Below are 15976 nucleotides of genomic sequence, written 5' to 3' on the forward strand. Positions count from 1 at the left end.
CACCTGCACAGTACAGCACCACACCCACCCGTGCACCGTGATTATTTCAAAGTTAAATCCGCACCCGCCCGGGCCCGTTAACATTCCACCTGTTACCCGCCCGTACTCATGATAAATTACACACAATTATTTTTTCTATGCACCTCTCAACGTGACAAGCGCTAGGCCTACATGGATTTTGAATTGAAACGAAAAAGTCCGTTTAACACAAAATCAAATCAGATAGATCTAAGCTATCCATACTGTGACGAGCGTGAAAGAGAGAACACGACGACACGCTTCAGCAAGGATTCAGACGTGTATGTGAATGTTTGTCGAGGCGGTTATCTAATGGTGCGTTCGTTTTTCTCTTGGAACTCGGAAATTCCGAGTTGAGTGACATCACGTCCGACAATCTCCCGTTCGAGCTACCATATCTCGGAACAAACATGGCTGCCTCCATGAACACTCTGCTGTGTGTTGTTGCTTGATGTTTTAGCAGATTTGGAGTGAGATTATTTTTTCCGAGAGACAAACAAAAATGAAACACGAACTAGTCAAACCACATTAAAAGCTTTATAAAATATTTTAGCACATTCATAGCAATATTCTTTTTTCGAGAGGCAAACAAACTACAAACAAACCAAAGACACTAACAAGTCTGGTAAAAATCTGATATTGCATGATAGGATACTGTTTATGGCCATGATATGGTATTCTCTAAATCAAACACGTGCAATTACATTTATAACTATTAATACATTTAACAAAATAAACATTTTTAAAGATTTATAAAATGGGATAGGATTACTGTTGAGTGTGTAAGCCGCCATGTTGAAATTGCGTCACAGGGGCAACTCGGACAACAAAATCTTGTCCGACATCAACGTCATAAAAGAGGCGTATTTCCGACGGGAAGTGACGTTTTTCGTGACGTTTTCATTCGAGTGCCGACTTGCAGAGAAATAATCGAAAGCACCATAAGGTACTCCCGATATACTGAACACACTGTGATGATGAGAATTTGTACATGATAGTCTAATACATAGATATTTTTGCTTATGTTATTTTTGCAGGCTACAATACTGTTTTGATTGACCTGCTACCCGCCCGTGTGTAATGAATTACCCGCCCGTAAAATTCCAGAACATTAAAATCCGTCCGTTTCAGCAACTATCTGCGGGTACCCGACCCGGTGCAGGACTCTGCCCGGAGCGCAGGGCGTTGCCTGTGTAAGACCCCACAGAGCCCCGGAGCACAGGGGCCACAGTGTCTGCTGCTGGCTTAGGCCATTCCCATCCAGTCTAGTGGCACTGGGGCCCTTGCATGCAATGGGTGTGGCCCCAGAGCTTATCCTGCTCTTCCAGCTCCACAGAAATGGTAGCAATATGAAAGCATGAAAGTATGAAAGTGACCTTTTCAGCAAATCAATGTCTTTCTGATTGAATCCTCCAGTTAATGAGGGTCTGACAGGGGGTGTCGCCTATTCCCTAACGCACTGGTAAAGTATAGTAATGAACCGCAAGTGTCAGCGGGTCACACTAGGGTTTAACAGTTTAGCTCAGAGTCTTCGGCTTTGTTTTCATTTTTACTTCTTATTTTCTTTGACTGGATTGATATTTCTAGAGCATCAAACAGAGGTGAACGGGAGTACTTTGACTCCACTCTGACAGCCATTCTTCTTTGCCCGTGACAAAGATTGACGTCATTGCGGTCGTCAACCCAGTGAGTTAAATTGTAAAGATGGTGTTTAATTTTTTTCCCCATGCTGGTTTCTGTGTAAATGGGGGGGGGGGGGTGCACCAGATATACACCCCCCATTATTGGTCTGTGTTTCTTTCTTCCTATTGGCTGGCATAACAGGTGAGCAAACAGCAGGTCGGATCTGCCAGTCACGTTCAGTGCTTGTCACTAATACTCATAATAATAATAACAGTCATAGTAATGAATGTGGCATTTGTTCAGAAGCGTATCCTGCCTTCTGTTTCACTGACCTGGCCTTTGTCCCCAGAGAATGATTGCAGCCCAGTTACGCTGTGAGTTTGCTGTCATCTCATGACTTGCGCAGTAATTTGTCTCACAGAATGGAAATGTGACATTTTGCACAGAACAGTGATATCGCCATGTTTCGGTGGGGGGGGGAGGTCAAAGGATAAGGTGACAGAAATGATGGGACATGTGACAAGCTGCTAAGCTAGCAGCCTCGCCAGTCAGCAGAGTCCCAGATCACTTCCGGGAGGTGAGCAGTGGTGTTCTGGAATGTCCTGGAACATGAAGGTTCGTTCCGAAAAATATTACATTTTGCTTAGTAGCACCCATAGCCTTCAGGATGGGCTCCCGACCCAAGCCCCCCCCCCCCCCCCCCCCCGTGACTCTGAATATGATAAGCAGCTGCAGAAGATGGATAGGTGGATGGATGGATGGATGGATGGATTTTGTTTATTATGTTTTTTGAATCACCTGGTACCTCCGGGCATGTCTGATCCGAGCATAGAGCAGACCTGCCCAGCATACAGGCAGACTGGAGAAGCACCTACCTTGCCTGCATTGGCAGATCGCTGAGCTGTCCACCTCCATAAAGACACCCTGGTTTGCCTCAGCCAGCTGGGTGAAATATGTTCTGTACTATGCCATTGTCACAATTTAGGCTGCCAGTATGTATCTGTTCATTGGCGGAAGGTCATACAAAGGAGGAAAGAAACAAATGGGACTGTATAAGAAAATGATGAATGTAATATATACTGTGACTGAATGTAAATAATGGATTTCTGTAGCAGTGTAGTTTGGTTTGTAACGTCACACAAATCACCATTGGACAAGTTCAGCAAGTCAGAAACTCCTTTAGTTGAAGTTAAAAAAGGTTCTGGTTGGAGCTTTGATTGCTGTTATCCAAGCTGAGCTCTCGCATGCGCGCTTGTGTTTAGCGTGTAAAGAGAGCTAATCGCTTAACATGTAGTATGTGAACTGTGACTTAGCACTGATAATTTCAGTGCATGACTCCCTGCTCAATTAATAAGGTTGTAATTGTGTGACCTGGTGGCTCAGTAGGTGATGTTGCAGCTCCACACCTTCAGGGTGTGGCTCTGAGGGTCTGAAGTTTGCATTTTTGGTACTCAGGGTTCCTCACATAGTCTGAAAGCATGCAGCTTGGTGAATTGGTAACTCTTAATTGCCCATGGTGTGTGTCCCGTGATGGACTGGCATCTTCATTAGGATCTTCCCTGCCTTGTATCCCATGCTTACTGGGATAGGCTGCGGGCTTACTGGAATCCTGTACTGGGTATGTGACTGTGAAAGATGGACATACAGTTGTCATGTAGTAATGTGCGGAAATACTGAACAAATTAGGGACCATGTTTGGCATGGGGAGTGGTTGTTATAAGTCTCAGTTCCTTGCCACTTAAACACCACATTTGTCATGACATCTCTGTGTTTGGGGCCTGATTTTGGAGAAGGACCACTGTACATGGCTGACAGACCAGGGTAGTCAATATGGATGTGTCTGTACAGCGCTGACACACACTACGGCAGACTAATATGCAGTCGATGCAGGCCAGCATGCGGTGGATATGCTCATACAGTGCCACTGTGCCTTGATGCAGGCCAGCATGTGGTAGATATGCTCATACAGTGCCACTGTGCCTCACTGCAGGCCTGCATGCAGCGAATATGCCCATAAAGTGCCACTGTGCCTCAACGGAGGCCGGCCTGCAGTGGATATGCCCATACAGTGTAATTGTGCCCCAGTGCAGGCTGGCATCCGGCGGATATGCCCATACAGTGCCATTGCGCCTCGATGTAGGTCAGCATGCGGTGGATATGCCCATACAGTGCCACTGCGCCTTGATGCAGGTCGCCATGCAGTGGATATGCCCATACAGTGCCATTGTGCCTCGATGCAGGTCGGCATGCGGTGGATATGCCCATACAGTGCCATTGCGCCTCGATGTAGGTCAGCATGCGGTGGATATGCCCATACAGTGCCACTGCGCCTTGATGCAGGTCATCATGTGGTGGATATGCCCATACAGTGCCATTGTGCCTCGATGCAGGTCGGCATGCAGTGGATATGCCCATACAGTGCCACTGCGCCTTGATGCAGGTCGGCATGCAGTGGATATGCCCATACAGTGCCATTGCGCCTCGATGTAGGTCAGCATGCAGTGGATATGCCCATACAGTGCCACTGCGCCTTGATGCAGGTCGCCATGCAGTGGATATGCCCATACAGTGCCATTGCGCCTCAGTGCAGGTCAGCATGCGGTGGATATTCCCATACAGTGCCATAGCGCCTCGATGCAGGTCATCATGTGGTGGATATGCTCATAAAGTTGCCGTTGCGCCTCGATTCAGGTCGCATGCAGTGAGTATGCCCATACAGTGCCGTTGCGCCTCATTGCAGGTCGGCATGTGGTGGATATGCCCATACAGTACCACTGCGCTTCGATGCAGGTGGACGTGTCTGTACGGAGCCATTGAACCCTGATGCAAACTGGCATGCAGTGTGGATGTGTCTGTACAAGGCTGTTGCGCCTTCATGCGAGCCGGCATGCAGTGGATGTGTCTGTACGGAGCTGTTGTACACGTACAGAGTGTTCCTCAACCCCCCGCCCCCCCCCCCCACATTCAGAGCTGTCACCGAAATTTGCAACAGTGTTGCTTTAATAACTCCTTTAATGCCCCCCCCACCCAACACTGCCACTGCTACCCATGCACACCGCTATCTCTCCTTCCCCCTCCCTTCCTTCGTGGTTGCCATGACAACAGCAGCACTGCGCCATTCATCCGCTCTAGACCTGGGCTCCGGCTCTTACCGCCGCTCCTTCTGTAGGGCTGCTCGCACACATCCACACACATACGGGCACGCGCTCGTGAGGGGGAGAGCGAGGGAGAGAGAGCAAGGGAGAGAGAGAGGGAAAGGGAGAAGAAACCCGGTGAATCGTTCACATTCTGTCCTCCGCTGTACCTTTTTTTTTTTTTTTAACTTCTTCCTGGTCGGCTGGAGGTCGGAGAGATGTGAAGGCAGCGGAGGATAGACGGATAGCCGCCCGCTGGCCGTCCTCTTCTCCACCGCCGCGTCCTCCTGCTCTCTTTGCATCGTTAAAGCCTCGGCTGTCCTAGTGGGAGTCGCCTGCTCCGTCCATAACATGTACCGTTTTGTCCTCGAAGAAAATCTTTCAGGTTGATTTTGTTTTTTTACCTGGGTTCTTTCCTGCCAGTGGGATTTTAATCTTATATATATATATTTTGATGAACTGGTCGTCGCTTGCAGAGGAAGGGCTGGTTGTGTCGCTGGACACTGAAGGGGAAGAGCTGGTGCCCTACCCGAGCTTGACAGGATGCGGAATCTGGTTTGAGAACGGTGAGCCCTTCCCTCCCCTCCCCGCCATCTCTAATGTTTCCTTGTCGTCCGTATAGCTTCTTATGTGCCTTGTTGTCTCTGCCTAGGGTGCCGTGGGTGTGGGGGCATTGACAGTCGGCTATGGGCACCAGGTGGGTCAGTACCTAGTCACATGACCCCAGAGATAGATGTGCCTGTGGGCACTGGGGGGTGGGGTGGGGCAGGGGCTTGTAGCGATATGAGCGGCTGAGCGGTGCGCTCGCGGCCTGGCTTACAGAGGGCTGATGGCGGACTGTGCTGGGTAATAGTGCAAGGCTCACTGCAATGTGAGCTGAGGCAGCCCAGAATCGTCACATATATGCTGATGTGCACTCAATTTTAATTACTTTAATTTTTTGATTTTTGACTGCATATTGTCTTGCTGTGATTCTTTCGGTGTGTGTTTATGTGTGTGTAGTGGTGGGGGGGGGTGGCTGTTCTACCAAATATCTTGTACTTTTTAGCTTGTGGGGATGTTTATCAGGTCCAAGTTTAATAAAAATCTGTGAATGCAATCAAAAAACGATTATAGCCAAAAGTCATTTGGTTACTTATGGTTAAGGTTAGGGCTGGGTAGGGGTTAAAGTCGTCATTGTTGGGATTAAGGTTTTGCCCATAGAAATGAAAGGATGGTCCCTACAAAGATATGAGTACAGGTGTGTGTGTACCTGTGTGTATATGTATGTGAGTTCCTGTCTGGTGTAAGTTTTTTCCCATAAGTAATTAAGCACGTCATAAACGTGGGAATCTGCTACCCCCCGCCCCCCAGTTCTGGGTCGGTCTCCGTGTAGAACAGCATAGCAGAGTCCCGGGGGATTCAAGTCTTAATTTTCACGCCTCCCCGCCACCCTGTTTTCTTTCCCTGAGAGGAGAGATTTTTCAGAAAGAACGGAACGCTCCAGGACTAAGGAAGCGGTTATGTGAAAGGTGCTGGGCAAAAAAGACTAGCTGGAAGAAAAAATAATAAATGGGAAAATGTCACGGTGGCACTGGGACTGGCATGGTGGCTTGGTGATTCACGTCTCCAGCTGTCACTCTCTGTGCGTCAAAGTGAGTCGTTACAGATCGACAGTGGTCTCTGTGGGCTGCCAACCCTCCGGATGCCCTGTGGATGTAGGGTTTAGACTGGTGTTTTCCAATCTGGTCCTTGGGGACCCACAGACAGTACACATTTTCGCTCCCTCCCAGCTCACGGTAGGAAGTAAAAATGTGGACTGTCTGGCAGGGAGCTCAGAGGGAGCAAAAACATGGACCGGCTGTGGGTCCCCAAGGACCGGATTGGGAAACACTGGTTTAGATAATCACTGAAGCTACACTGTGTCTGAACAACCATAACAAGTCATGTGATGACAGACCTCTTGCTGTCCATTGAGTTTGCTGCAAATGCTCCTCTGTTTCCTTTGATGCAAGGGGTGTGTTTGGATCACTGCCTGGTTCATTATCCAAAAAAACTTTGTGTTGTCCTATTAATGCATCAGTTGACAAACCAGATTAGATTGAAAAACTGATATTTCATGCCTGAAATGTACCAGAGCATCAGACTTTTTTTTCTTTTAAACAATGTTACTTCTACAAGCATCTTTTAATTAGTCACTTACTTTGGTTTTAAGTTTCGGCTTTTTAAATAGTTTGTTACTCATGCATACTTTATACGGTCAGTTGCTGTGTTTTTTTAAATAATCTGTAATTCTTATAAATGGCGTTACTCTTACTGATGTATTTTAAATAAGCAATTACATTTTGTTTCTGTTACAGTAATCTTTTATACAACTTGTTGCTGAAACTGATAAGAAAAGAAGTAACTGAAAGAAAAGAAGTTTCTGAAAAGAGTAACTCTTATGCTAAAGTCTGTTTAGTTTAAAAGTTTCTTTTTCCCCTGAGAACATCTTGGACCCAGATGAATGTATAGAAATCAAACTTGGCTTTTAATTTTAAAAGTAGCGGAGTCACTGTTCTTGTCCTAATCAAGTTAGCCTTCAAGTTGACATTATTTTAATGAATTCACATGCAAAATGGTATCAAGTTAAGATTATGGAATGGTTAATGGAGTGAAATAAAGAGATATTGCTATATAAAAAAAGTTCCTTTAAATTAAATTTCAAAGGTCTCTCCATAAATTACCAAACACTACTTTAGTCTGGCAAGATAACAAAAAAAAAACTATGAAAATGAAAGGGAAATAATAAGAATGAAATATCTCTGGGTCTGCTTTTTAAAATTATATTTTGGTTTAATAACTAAGATAACATAAGCTCATAGAACACCTGTCAGTACTAAATAATACTTATATATTTTAAAATATCTGACAACCCTCCCTTAAGCATAGCCTTCTGGGAAATTTGTTTTAGTACAGTTAGTCAGTACTGATGCGCATAATCCACTTTGGGGAAGATGGAGCAGGCGGGATTTCCCAGGAGTACAGGCCTCAGGTCTCTGAAAATGCCTTCTAGCGGACAGCAGAATGCATGAGTCAGAGGGGGCTGGGGGGATGGCTGATCGGAAGCTGGGGGGATGGCTGATCGGAAGCTGGGGGGCATAACAATTTGATACCTCTGTGCTTTATTCCCGCAGTCTTTTGTAGGTACACCGGTTATCCGCTGCTGTGGAATAGGCCATTTTAGGAAAGTGCATGGGGGGGGGGGGGCAGTCTGCGGTGTGCACTATTAATATCCTCTGTAATGATATGCTTACAAAAGGCGGTGCTGCGATCAGCACGAGCTGTACCCCCGCCGAAGGCCCTTTGAATGACCCTTCCAGTGCTAACCGCGCGAGCATGTATGAGCTAGTCTCCGCGTGTCTGTGCCGTGCGGCACGGCACGCTTTGACATTCCAGGCTAATGGAAGCTACACAGTCCGCTGCACAAGACGGCGGCGCGCCAGAGTCAACAAGCCAGATGAATTACATTGTACATAGAACCAGGTCTCGACCTGCAGCACCTTTACATGTAATCACTCTTCGGCGCATGTGGACGAACACGAGTAATCGCTTTTTAATGGGCTCATGCATTTGTTTGTTTACGTTGCTCAGTGCTGGGCAACTGTTGGAAGGGAACTGAAGGACGTTTGCCCAGAGAGAGTATTTTTCTCTTACCAGGGCTCTCCAACTCCAGTCCTGGAGAGCTACTATCTAGTAGGTTGCTGTCCTACCTGGCTTCTGATGAGCCACACCTGTTCCTGGTATTTACCTCAAAACAGATGTAGTTCATCAGAAGTCAGGTAGGATAGAAAACCTACTGGACAGTAGCTCCCCAGGACCGGAGCAGGAAACCTCTGCTCTTACTCTGCACTGGATTATCCTCCAGGGCTGTATCGATGAGTGGAAATGAAGTGTCTGGTTGTGGAGGTCAGTGTTCTTCTCACATCTTCTGAAAAACAGATTGGTGGAGGGGGTGGTTGTCACAGACTTCATTGATGAGGTGTCATTTTTGCACAGATGGGGTGGTTCAAGGCATTCCCATTAGCTGTAGGGTTAGGGGTCAAGACGCTTGTCATGTTGGGGTGGGGGAGTGTATGGTGATAGTTGGGCTGTCAGTCACGCAGGTAGTCCATCTTGGAGCATCGCAGGTGAATTCCAGGCTCTCCCAGAGCAAACGAGGCTCCAGTGTGGACAGATCTTGAAAACTTTCACTTGAGTTGCGGCCGCCCATTTGCATCTTCCTCGACGTGACTTGTGTGCTCAGACTTTCTGGGAATACAAGGCTGTGTGCTTGCAGGAAGCCCACACAGCCCCCTCCTTGCAGGGCTTACCCAAAGCCACTGGAAAACCCTATGTTGGCACTTCTTTCCTGTCATACCATGACTGTCTGAGATTTCGTAGTTGTATGGCTGTAAGCAGTGTGGGTTTGTGGTTGTGAAATATGTGGCCCACCTGACCAAGGTTTAGCTCAAATATATCACTGATGTGGCATTCCGAAGACATGTTGTCATGAGCTAACACACCACTGATATGTCACCACACTGCCCCACCCCAACCTGCCTCGGGGTTGCTGGTCAATACGTTTGACAGTTCTGATGCAACTATCAGGCTGGAGAGACGCCCCCCCGGAGGTCTACTGCGAGGCTGTGGCAACTTGGGCGCATCCAGGGCTTGCATGGGAACATGTGGCTGGATCAGAGGAGCGGCATTGGGCGGGAGCCGTGTGGCTTTGGTGGTGCTGGAACATGTTTGCCGGCGTTTGTGAGGACATGATTGCATCTGAGCATCATGAACCTGCCTGGTATCATGTCTGCATTTGCATCGTCTTTACTTTGACCAGAGCAAACTGAAAAGGTGGATGCGATATCATCCATCTCCAGCATTGCTATGGCGACTCTATCCAGTACTTCGCCGGACGGTGGCTGGTCAACCTGTTCATCTCCCCATCTCAATCGCTCTGCCCTTTAGCTGGGCACCCAGCTACCTGGTGCACCGCCACGATCGCATGGTTATCTCAGCCAAGTCCTGTGGGGGAGCGAGGTTCAGTGGGGGTTTGTTTCCCAGATCAGGCCTTTTCCTGCGAGGAAACAGGCAGTATATTTAGACTACCTGCCTCTGCATTGTGTCTCATAATTGACGCTGAAACTATGCGCTCCAGTTTTTTCCTTGGTGGGTGGACATTTTCTGCTCTTTCGGGTGTCTGCGTACGCACTGGTAACATCTTAAGAACACAAGAACGAGACCAAAGCAGCCATGGTTTGTGATGTCAGAAGATTTGGTGTGGCTTTCGGTGCCAACTCTATAAATGGCTGTTCCGACTATCGGTGTGCCTTCAGACAGGAGCAGACCCGGCAGATGAAGTCTGCTTCAATTACTTAACGGTGCCACACGCAGGTGTAAACCGAGCTGTGGATCTGCAGGATGACTTGGGAGGATCCTGTGATCTCCTAGACTTGGGGGGGTTAAAGCAGACTGAGGTCAAAGGAAGGAAGGAGGAGTCATGGAATAACAGGCCAATGCCTTGCTGCTCATCATGGATACACTCAATAGCACGGTCACCGTACAGGAAGTGGAAACGGAATGGAAGCATCAGAAGTTGTCATGGCTGCGACTTGGTGTGTCTCATGCAGTAACTGAAATGATACTTTATTTTCCATTTGCAGAAGTACAGGTGCACTGAAATGCTTCTTGTAACACATCCCATCTTGCTCTTGTTTGAGACACACACACATACACGCATATATACAGCTGAGAGTGAAGCCTGGGGTCCAACTGCAGGGTCAGTCATTTATCTGTCGCCTGTAGAGCATTTCTAGGTGTTAAGGGCCTTGCTCAAGGGCCCAACAGAGATGTGACTATACTGCCAAGGCTGGGGCTGAAATCGATAACCTTCCCATATCAGTTACAAAACACTGAGGCACTCATTGGGCAAAATTTACCGCTACACGGCCATAGAGATTGGTGCATCTCCTGCTTGTGATTGGCCCGTCTGTATTGCTCCATCCACCACTGCCCCTGGTTGGTGATAATGGGGCTGTGTCCCGGCGTCTGGCACTGCAGTGAGCACAGAGCGCTCCTGCCACACACTCGCCGTCCTCGGGCGATAGTAACGCGCCATGTCGTCAGCCTCCTGGAGATCAGCGCCTCATTCTCAGTCTGAGGCAGGACGTGAAAAGGCGAGTAGCGGCAGGACCCTCGGCAAAAAGGAGTCAAGGCTCTCTGAGTCGGTATATCCTCAACGTCACCGCGGTAACGGAGCGCCTGATGCTCTCTCTCGTACCACTCATTTGTCCTCGCGTTCGGTGACGGAGTACCTGGAAGGGACGCTGTTTGATTGTTGTCACAGGCCCCATCGCATAACTTTATATGATGCAATCGGTACCTTGGCTTTAAAAGGAAACTGACCAGTCACTTATTCAAAATATAAAAGAGAATTTGTTAATACAATGAGCCAACTTTGTAATATTGTATTTTTTTTACCTTTGTTGTCAGAAGAGAGAGTGCATGCTCCTCAGCAAGCCTGCATTTCAGCACTTCCCTGACATAGTTCTACGTGGGTATAAATTTATAATCTCCTTAAGTGAATGACCCCCCCCCCCCCCGCCGTCCGTCTCGCTGACAGCCTCCTGCTTGCTCTGGGATTTCGACGCCATGTGTCAGTTATCTGTTCCATTTCCTCTCTGCGGCATACGCAGAACGCACCTGTCCCAGTCCACATGCACTCCGAGTCTGAGCTGCTGTGCTGAATTTCCGGCCGGCTCTTCAGATCGCTGGCTTACCGGAGCATTCCCCTTCATAATAGAAGTCCCATTGACATTGCATCCTCAATTCCTAATAGAGAAAGAAAAACAGAGGTTGGGGTAGAATGAATATCAGTGCAAATTTTCTGCTGCATTCATCCATCTGTTGTTCTTCCATAACCATTTATCCAGCACCCCACGCCTATCACAGGGAGCATAGGGTACAATGCAGGGGAACACCCTGGATGGGATGCCAGGACATCACAGTCTGTGGGATGAAACCAGTGTGGAAAATATGCGAGATGGAGAATATGTGAACACCACACACACACACACAGATTTAACCCCCCCTCTCTGAAGGCTTCAGGCTGCAGTGTTGCCCACTGAGCCACCATGTCTTCCAGACACCAATTATCCAGCCTCTTCATATAAGCTAATGCCGAGTGAACTGAGAGTATGCAATGTTTGGGGGCAGAATAAAAGCCTTTGCTTGCCTTCTGAAACCTTCAGCGTTGGACAGCCAGTGCTTGCCTAATGGGCTTGTCTCCCCTCCCTCACCGGGGTCCCTGCCTCTGCTCCCCTCCCTCACCGGGGTCCCTGCCTCTGCTCCCCTCCCTCACCGGGGTCCCTGCCTCTGCTCCCCTCCCTCACCGGGGTCCCTGCCTCTGCTCCCCTCCCTCACCGGGGTCCCTGCCTCTGCTCCCCTCCCTCACCGGGGTCCCTGCCTCTGCTCCCCTCCATCACCGGGGTCCCTGCCTCTGCTCCCCTCCCTCACCGGGGTCCCTGCCTCTGCTCCCCTCCATCACCGGGGTCCCTGCCTCTGCTCCCCTCCATCACCAGGGTCCCTGCGTCTGCTCCCCTCCCTCACCGGGGTCCCTGCCTCTGCTCCCCTCCATCACCGGGGTCCCTGCCTCTGCTCCCTTCCCTCCCCTCTCCTTCTGTGAGTTCTCCCCCTTCACCGCAATGGCAGCTGGCTCGTACTGGAATAATCCGTCGTCGTCTGCTGGAGCAGAGAGCAGTGGTAGCGGGGTCACGTTGCTGCTGAAGGAGACCTGCCGTGTCCATGCCTGTTTCCCATCAGCACCTCTTTGGGATACGTTTCTGAATGCAGCCTTGCAGACCTTTGCGTCTTTAGCACATGCTCCTGTGTCTGACGTCGCGTGTCTGTGACTTTGCACCAGTGCACATCCCCTCTGTAACAGCTTCATGCTCCAGTTTCTGGTAGCTGAGCAGGTGCCTTGCTGTAGGACCAGCCTAGTCTCCATAGTAGTTTTTTTTCCTGCCTGGTTTAAACCAGTTTGATTCAGATTCTGACTCTGATTCTAATTTCGCCGTGTTCTGTCCATGAGGTTGGCTCCATTTTAAACGCGTGAACCCCCTCGCCTTCTAAACTGAGCTAAGCCAGTGTTTCCTGGTCTTTACATGATACAGACAGGCTAACCATGATCAGCAGCAGCATGGCTTCTGTGTCTGAGAAGCGAAGGAGGCAGAGAGACAGAGAATGACGGGGCTGGAATATATGTTGTTATGTGTGAAGATGTGTGAAAAGCAGGAGGGGAGAGTCACCGCAGCATAAGAAAAAAATAAATGATGAAAGACGTAGAGCTGCATGGCAGACTGAGCAGCCGGAAGGCGAGGGCCGCTGATCTGCCCGGCCGCTGCTCCGTGCTGCCCTCCAGTGGGGCATGCTGGGAGCGCCGTTCTCTAGTTTGTCCATCATAATACTGCCCTGGGGAGGATAGTTTTTGCATTCTGAGTGGTTCAGTCCAGCGTCGGCGGGCACCTCTATCGCGCTCGCGTCGGCGATTTTCCGAACGCTGGGGGGTGCTCTGACTGGCTACACTTATGGAATTTCAGCTTTTTCCCAGTCATCCCTCGACAGAGTGTTCATAAGTGATTTCAGCTTTAAGATTGCTGAAGACTGCCTAATTGGAGTCATTCCCGTAAAGGACTTCAGCTCATGGGTATGCCAAGAGGGCAGCCTAGCTGTGGATGATGTTTTATTCAGAAAATGCTGCTTTTCAAGTCAGCGAGGGCCGTTGAGGTAAATAAAATGATTTGGTGGAGCCGTTCCGCCGGTAATTAGAGACCCAGAATCGGCTGCTCTGTCTGAGGCCACACTGCACCTCAATGCAATGCTCCTTAACCCCAGGAAGGCATCTGCCCTGTCTCTGTCAGATCCGTCTCTATCAGCCCAGCCCCCCTGCGCCAGACACCCCATCCCCCCGGCACTGCCCGGATGTACCCCTCCATCTCAAACAGGACTGGCCTTGTTCTCGGGGGCAGTCCCGTTGTTCAGAGACGGACATTGGGAGACAGATGTTCCAGTGGGAGACAGAGGTGTCGTGTCCTCAGTTGGCAGCCTGTCCCCCACCCCATCTCGAGCGGGGGGGGGGGCAGGACAGAGTCGCCATTCACACATGGGCCGTCTGTGCAGCGGATGTGGATTTGGGGCCGTCGCGTTTGGAGGAACAGCTGGTGGGTCAGCTTACTCACCACCCCACCACAACCCCCTCCCCCCACCCCCCCCCCCGAAAGCGTGTGAGACACTGCCAGGGAGACGACCCGACATGCAGCATTCCCTGCAAATTCATTAGCCCCTTGTATTGCAGTGGGGGAGGGTGCGTGTCAGTGGGGGTGTTTTTTTTCACTTTCACTGGAACAAACAGCCTCTTCATGCCTTGCACTCTCCAGAAGTCTGTGATAATTTAGCACCCCCATATGGTGAATAATTACCCTATTGTATAAGACACTTAGAGCGTCCTAAAGCATCCTTCATTTAACAGAGAAAGCTTTTTAATTTTGTCTGCGGGAAAAATAAATTTAGTGACCGGGACATGGAGCAATCAAATAAGGGCCTGGGGGCCCAGCTTTGATGTAGGGGGTGCTGGATGAGTGAAATGATGCTTTGTTTTCCATTTTCAGAAGCACATTGGAATTCTTTAGTTTTCCCATATCTTGCTTTTTTTTGAGACACACACACACACACACACACACCCTCACCTGAGAGCAAAGTTTGGGACCTGAGAGCAGGATTAGGCCATTTTCAGGCTCCCCGTGGAGTTTTTTTGGGGGGTTAACAGCCTTGCTCAAGGGCCCCAGGACACGTGACTATTCTGCGGAGGCCAGGGCTATAACTGGCAATCACAGTCACAGAGGCGTAACCCACTGAGCCGCACACTGCTGCCCCAATAGCATTCCAAGCTAAATTTACCGCTAAACGGCAATTGAATGGTGCACTACACAGCACCCACAGCGCCCCCTACCCCCTGGTGCCTGTCAGCCCTCCCGGGCAGGGTGGAGCTTCCTCAGAGTAGCCGACGGCGGGAAAGAACTCCGAGATTAGCTCAGCAGGAAAAACCTCGGGGTGGCAGAGCTTCAGTGCAGTGTCTGTATCCGTGGTGGGGGTCACAGGGTGACGATGCTACACGGATGCTGTCGCACCGCTAAGCGACGGGCAGGAGAGGGGAGGAGAAGGATGAGTGACATTCGGCGGCCACGGGGGATGCGGCTGACGGTGCCGATGCGTGTTCCTGAGGTATGACGGGGAAGCGTTTATCCCTTAACAAGTGCAGTGGACCCTGACGGCGGTGTGGTGGGGGCTCCCCGCTGACCGCCGGCCTTCAAGGCTACGTGCCGCTTGGCTCCCTTGCCTTTCTTCGCCAGCGCAGCCCCCCACCCCCGCTTGCACTCACTCACTGCACCGTCTCTCTCGCTGACGGCCATGGCAGCGGCGTGGCGTGGCTCCTCTGCCGACCCGAGTAATAATGACATAATGAGGAGGCGTGGCCTGACGATGTGTGCAGGCACTGCCTCTCTTCGCAGCTCCACTCACTGTGGTACCTTCATGGGGGTCCAGCCTGTGGTGGGGAAGCCCCCCCTCACCTGTCACAATGACCCAATCAGAATGCTGCTCTGTGTCTCTGACTGGCTGTATAATTACTTCTGCGACATTTATAGGGGCATGTGCCTTTAAATCCATGCCTGTTCCTACAGCTATTTCAATAGGGGCAGCGTTGCTGTTATATCCTTGAGCTTGATGTTCCTGATGTGGTATGAATGGGTTAAATTCATTAAGAATAATAAAAATCCTATTAAGTGCAAGTACTGTACTAAACTGTGGTTAGTTTTGATGAGATTAGTGTTATAATGCAGTACTCTTGCCTTCATCAATTATCTTTTATGTTTTCTTTCTTTACCTTTATGAATTTTGCTTAGTTTATATATTTGATCATTTGATATTTAAATTTCATTATTATTATTTTTTCAATACAAATCATTTTATTAGTTCCCACTCATTGTGAAGCTGAATTAGCATTACATGACTACTCATTGAGAAACTGCATTTTCTTATATGAATACTTGTTTGGAAGGTGTATTCTCTTACATGGATGCTCATTGTGAATATGTACTCTTTTTATATGAGTACTCATTGTAAAGTTCTGCTCCTTTACATGAGTA

At 49.2% G+C, this 15976-nt stretch overlaps 1 protein-coding gene across 10 annotated transcripts in view; it reads left to right on the plus strand.

Annotated features, from left to right (window-relative positions):
• The window catches only part of LOC111856782 (protein TANC2-like), a 171436-nt gene that overhangs the window by 102611 nt on the left and 52849 nt on the right, over window positions 1-15976 (plus strand). The window contains exon 1 of one of the 10 annotated variants that reach the window (XM_072712413.1): window positions 4672-5341. The exons of the other annotated variants lie outside the window; for them this stretch is intronic. Within the exon in view, the coding sequence (XP_072568514.1) occupies window positions 5230-5341 (112 nt within the window). The 5' untranslated portion in view covers window positions 4672-5229. Of the gene's footprint in view, window positions 1-4671; window positions 5342-15976 lie in introns of those variants that run through there. 10 annotated transcript variants of the gene reach the window in all.

Source organism: Paramormyrops kingsleyae, chromosome 5 (assembly GCF_048594095.1).
Source record: "Paramormyrops kingsleyae isolate MSU_618 chromosome 5, PKINGS_0.4, whole genome shotgun sequence".
Taxonomy (NCBI): domain Eukaryota; kingdom Metazoa; phylum Chordata; class Actinopteri; order Osteoglossiformes; family Mormyridae; genus Paramormyrops; species Paramormyrops kingsleyae.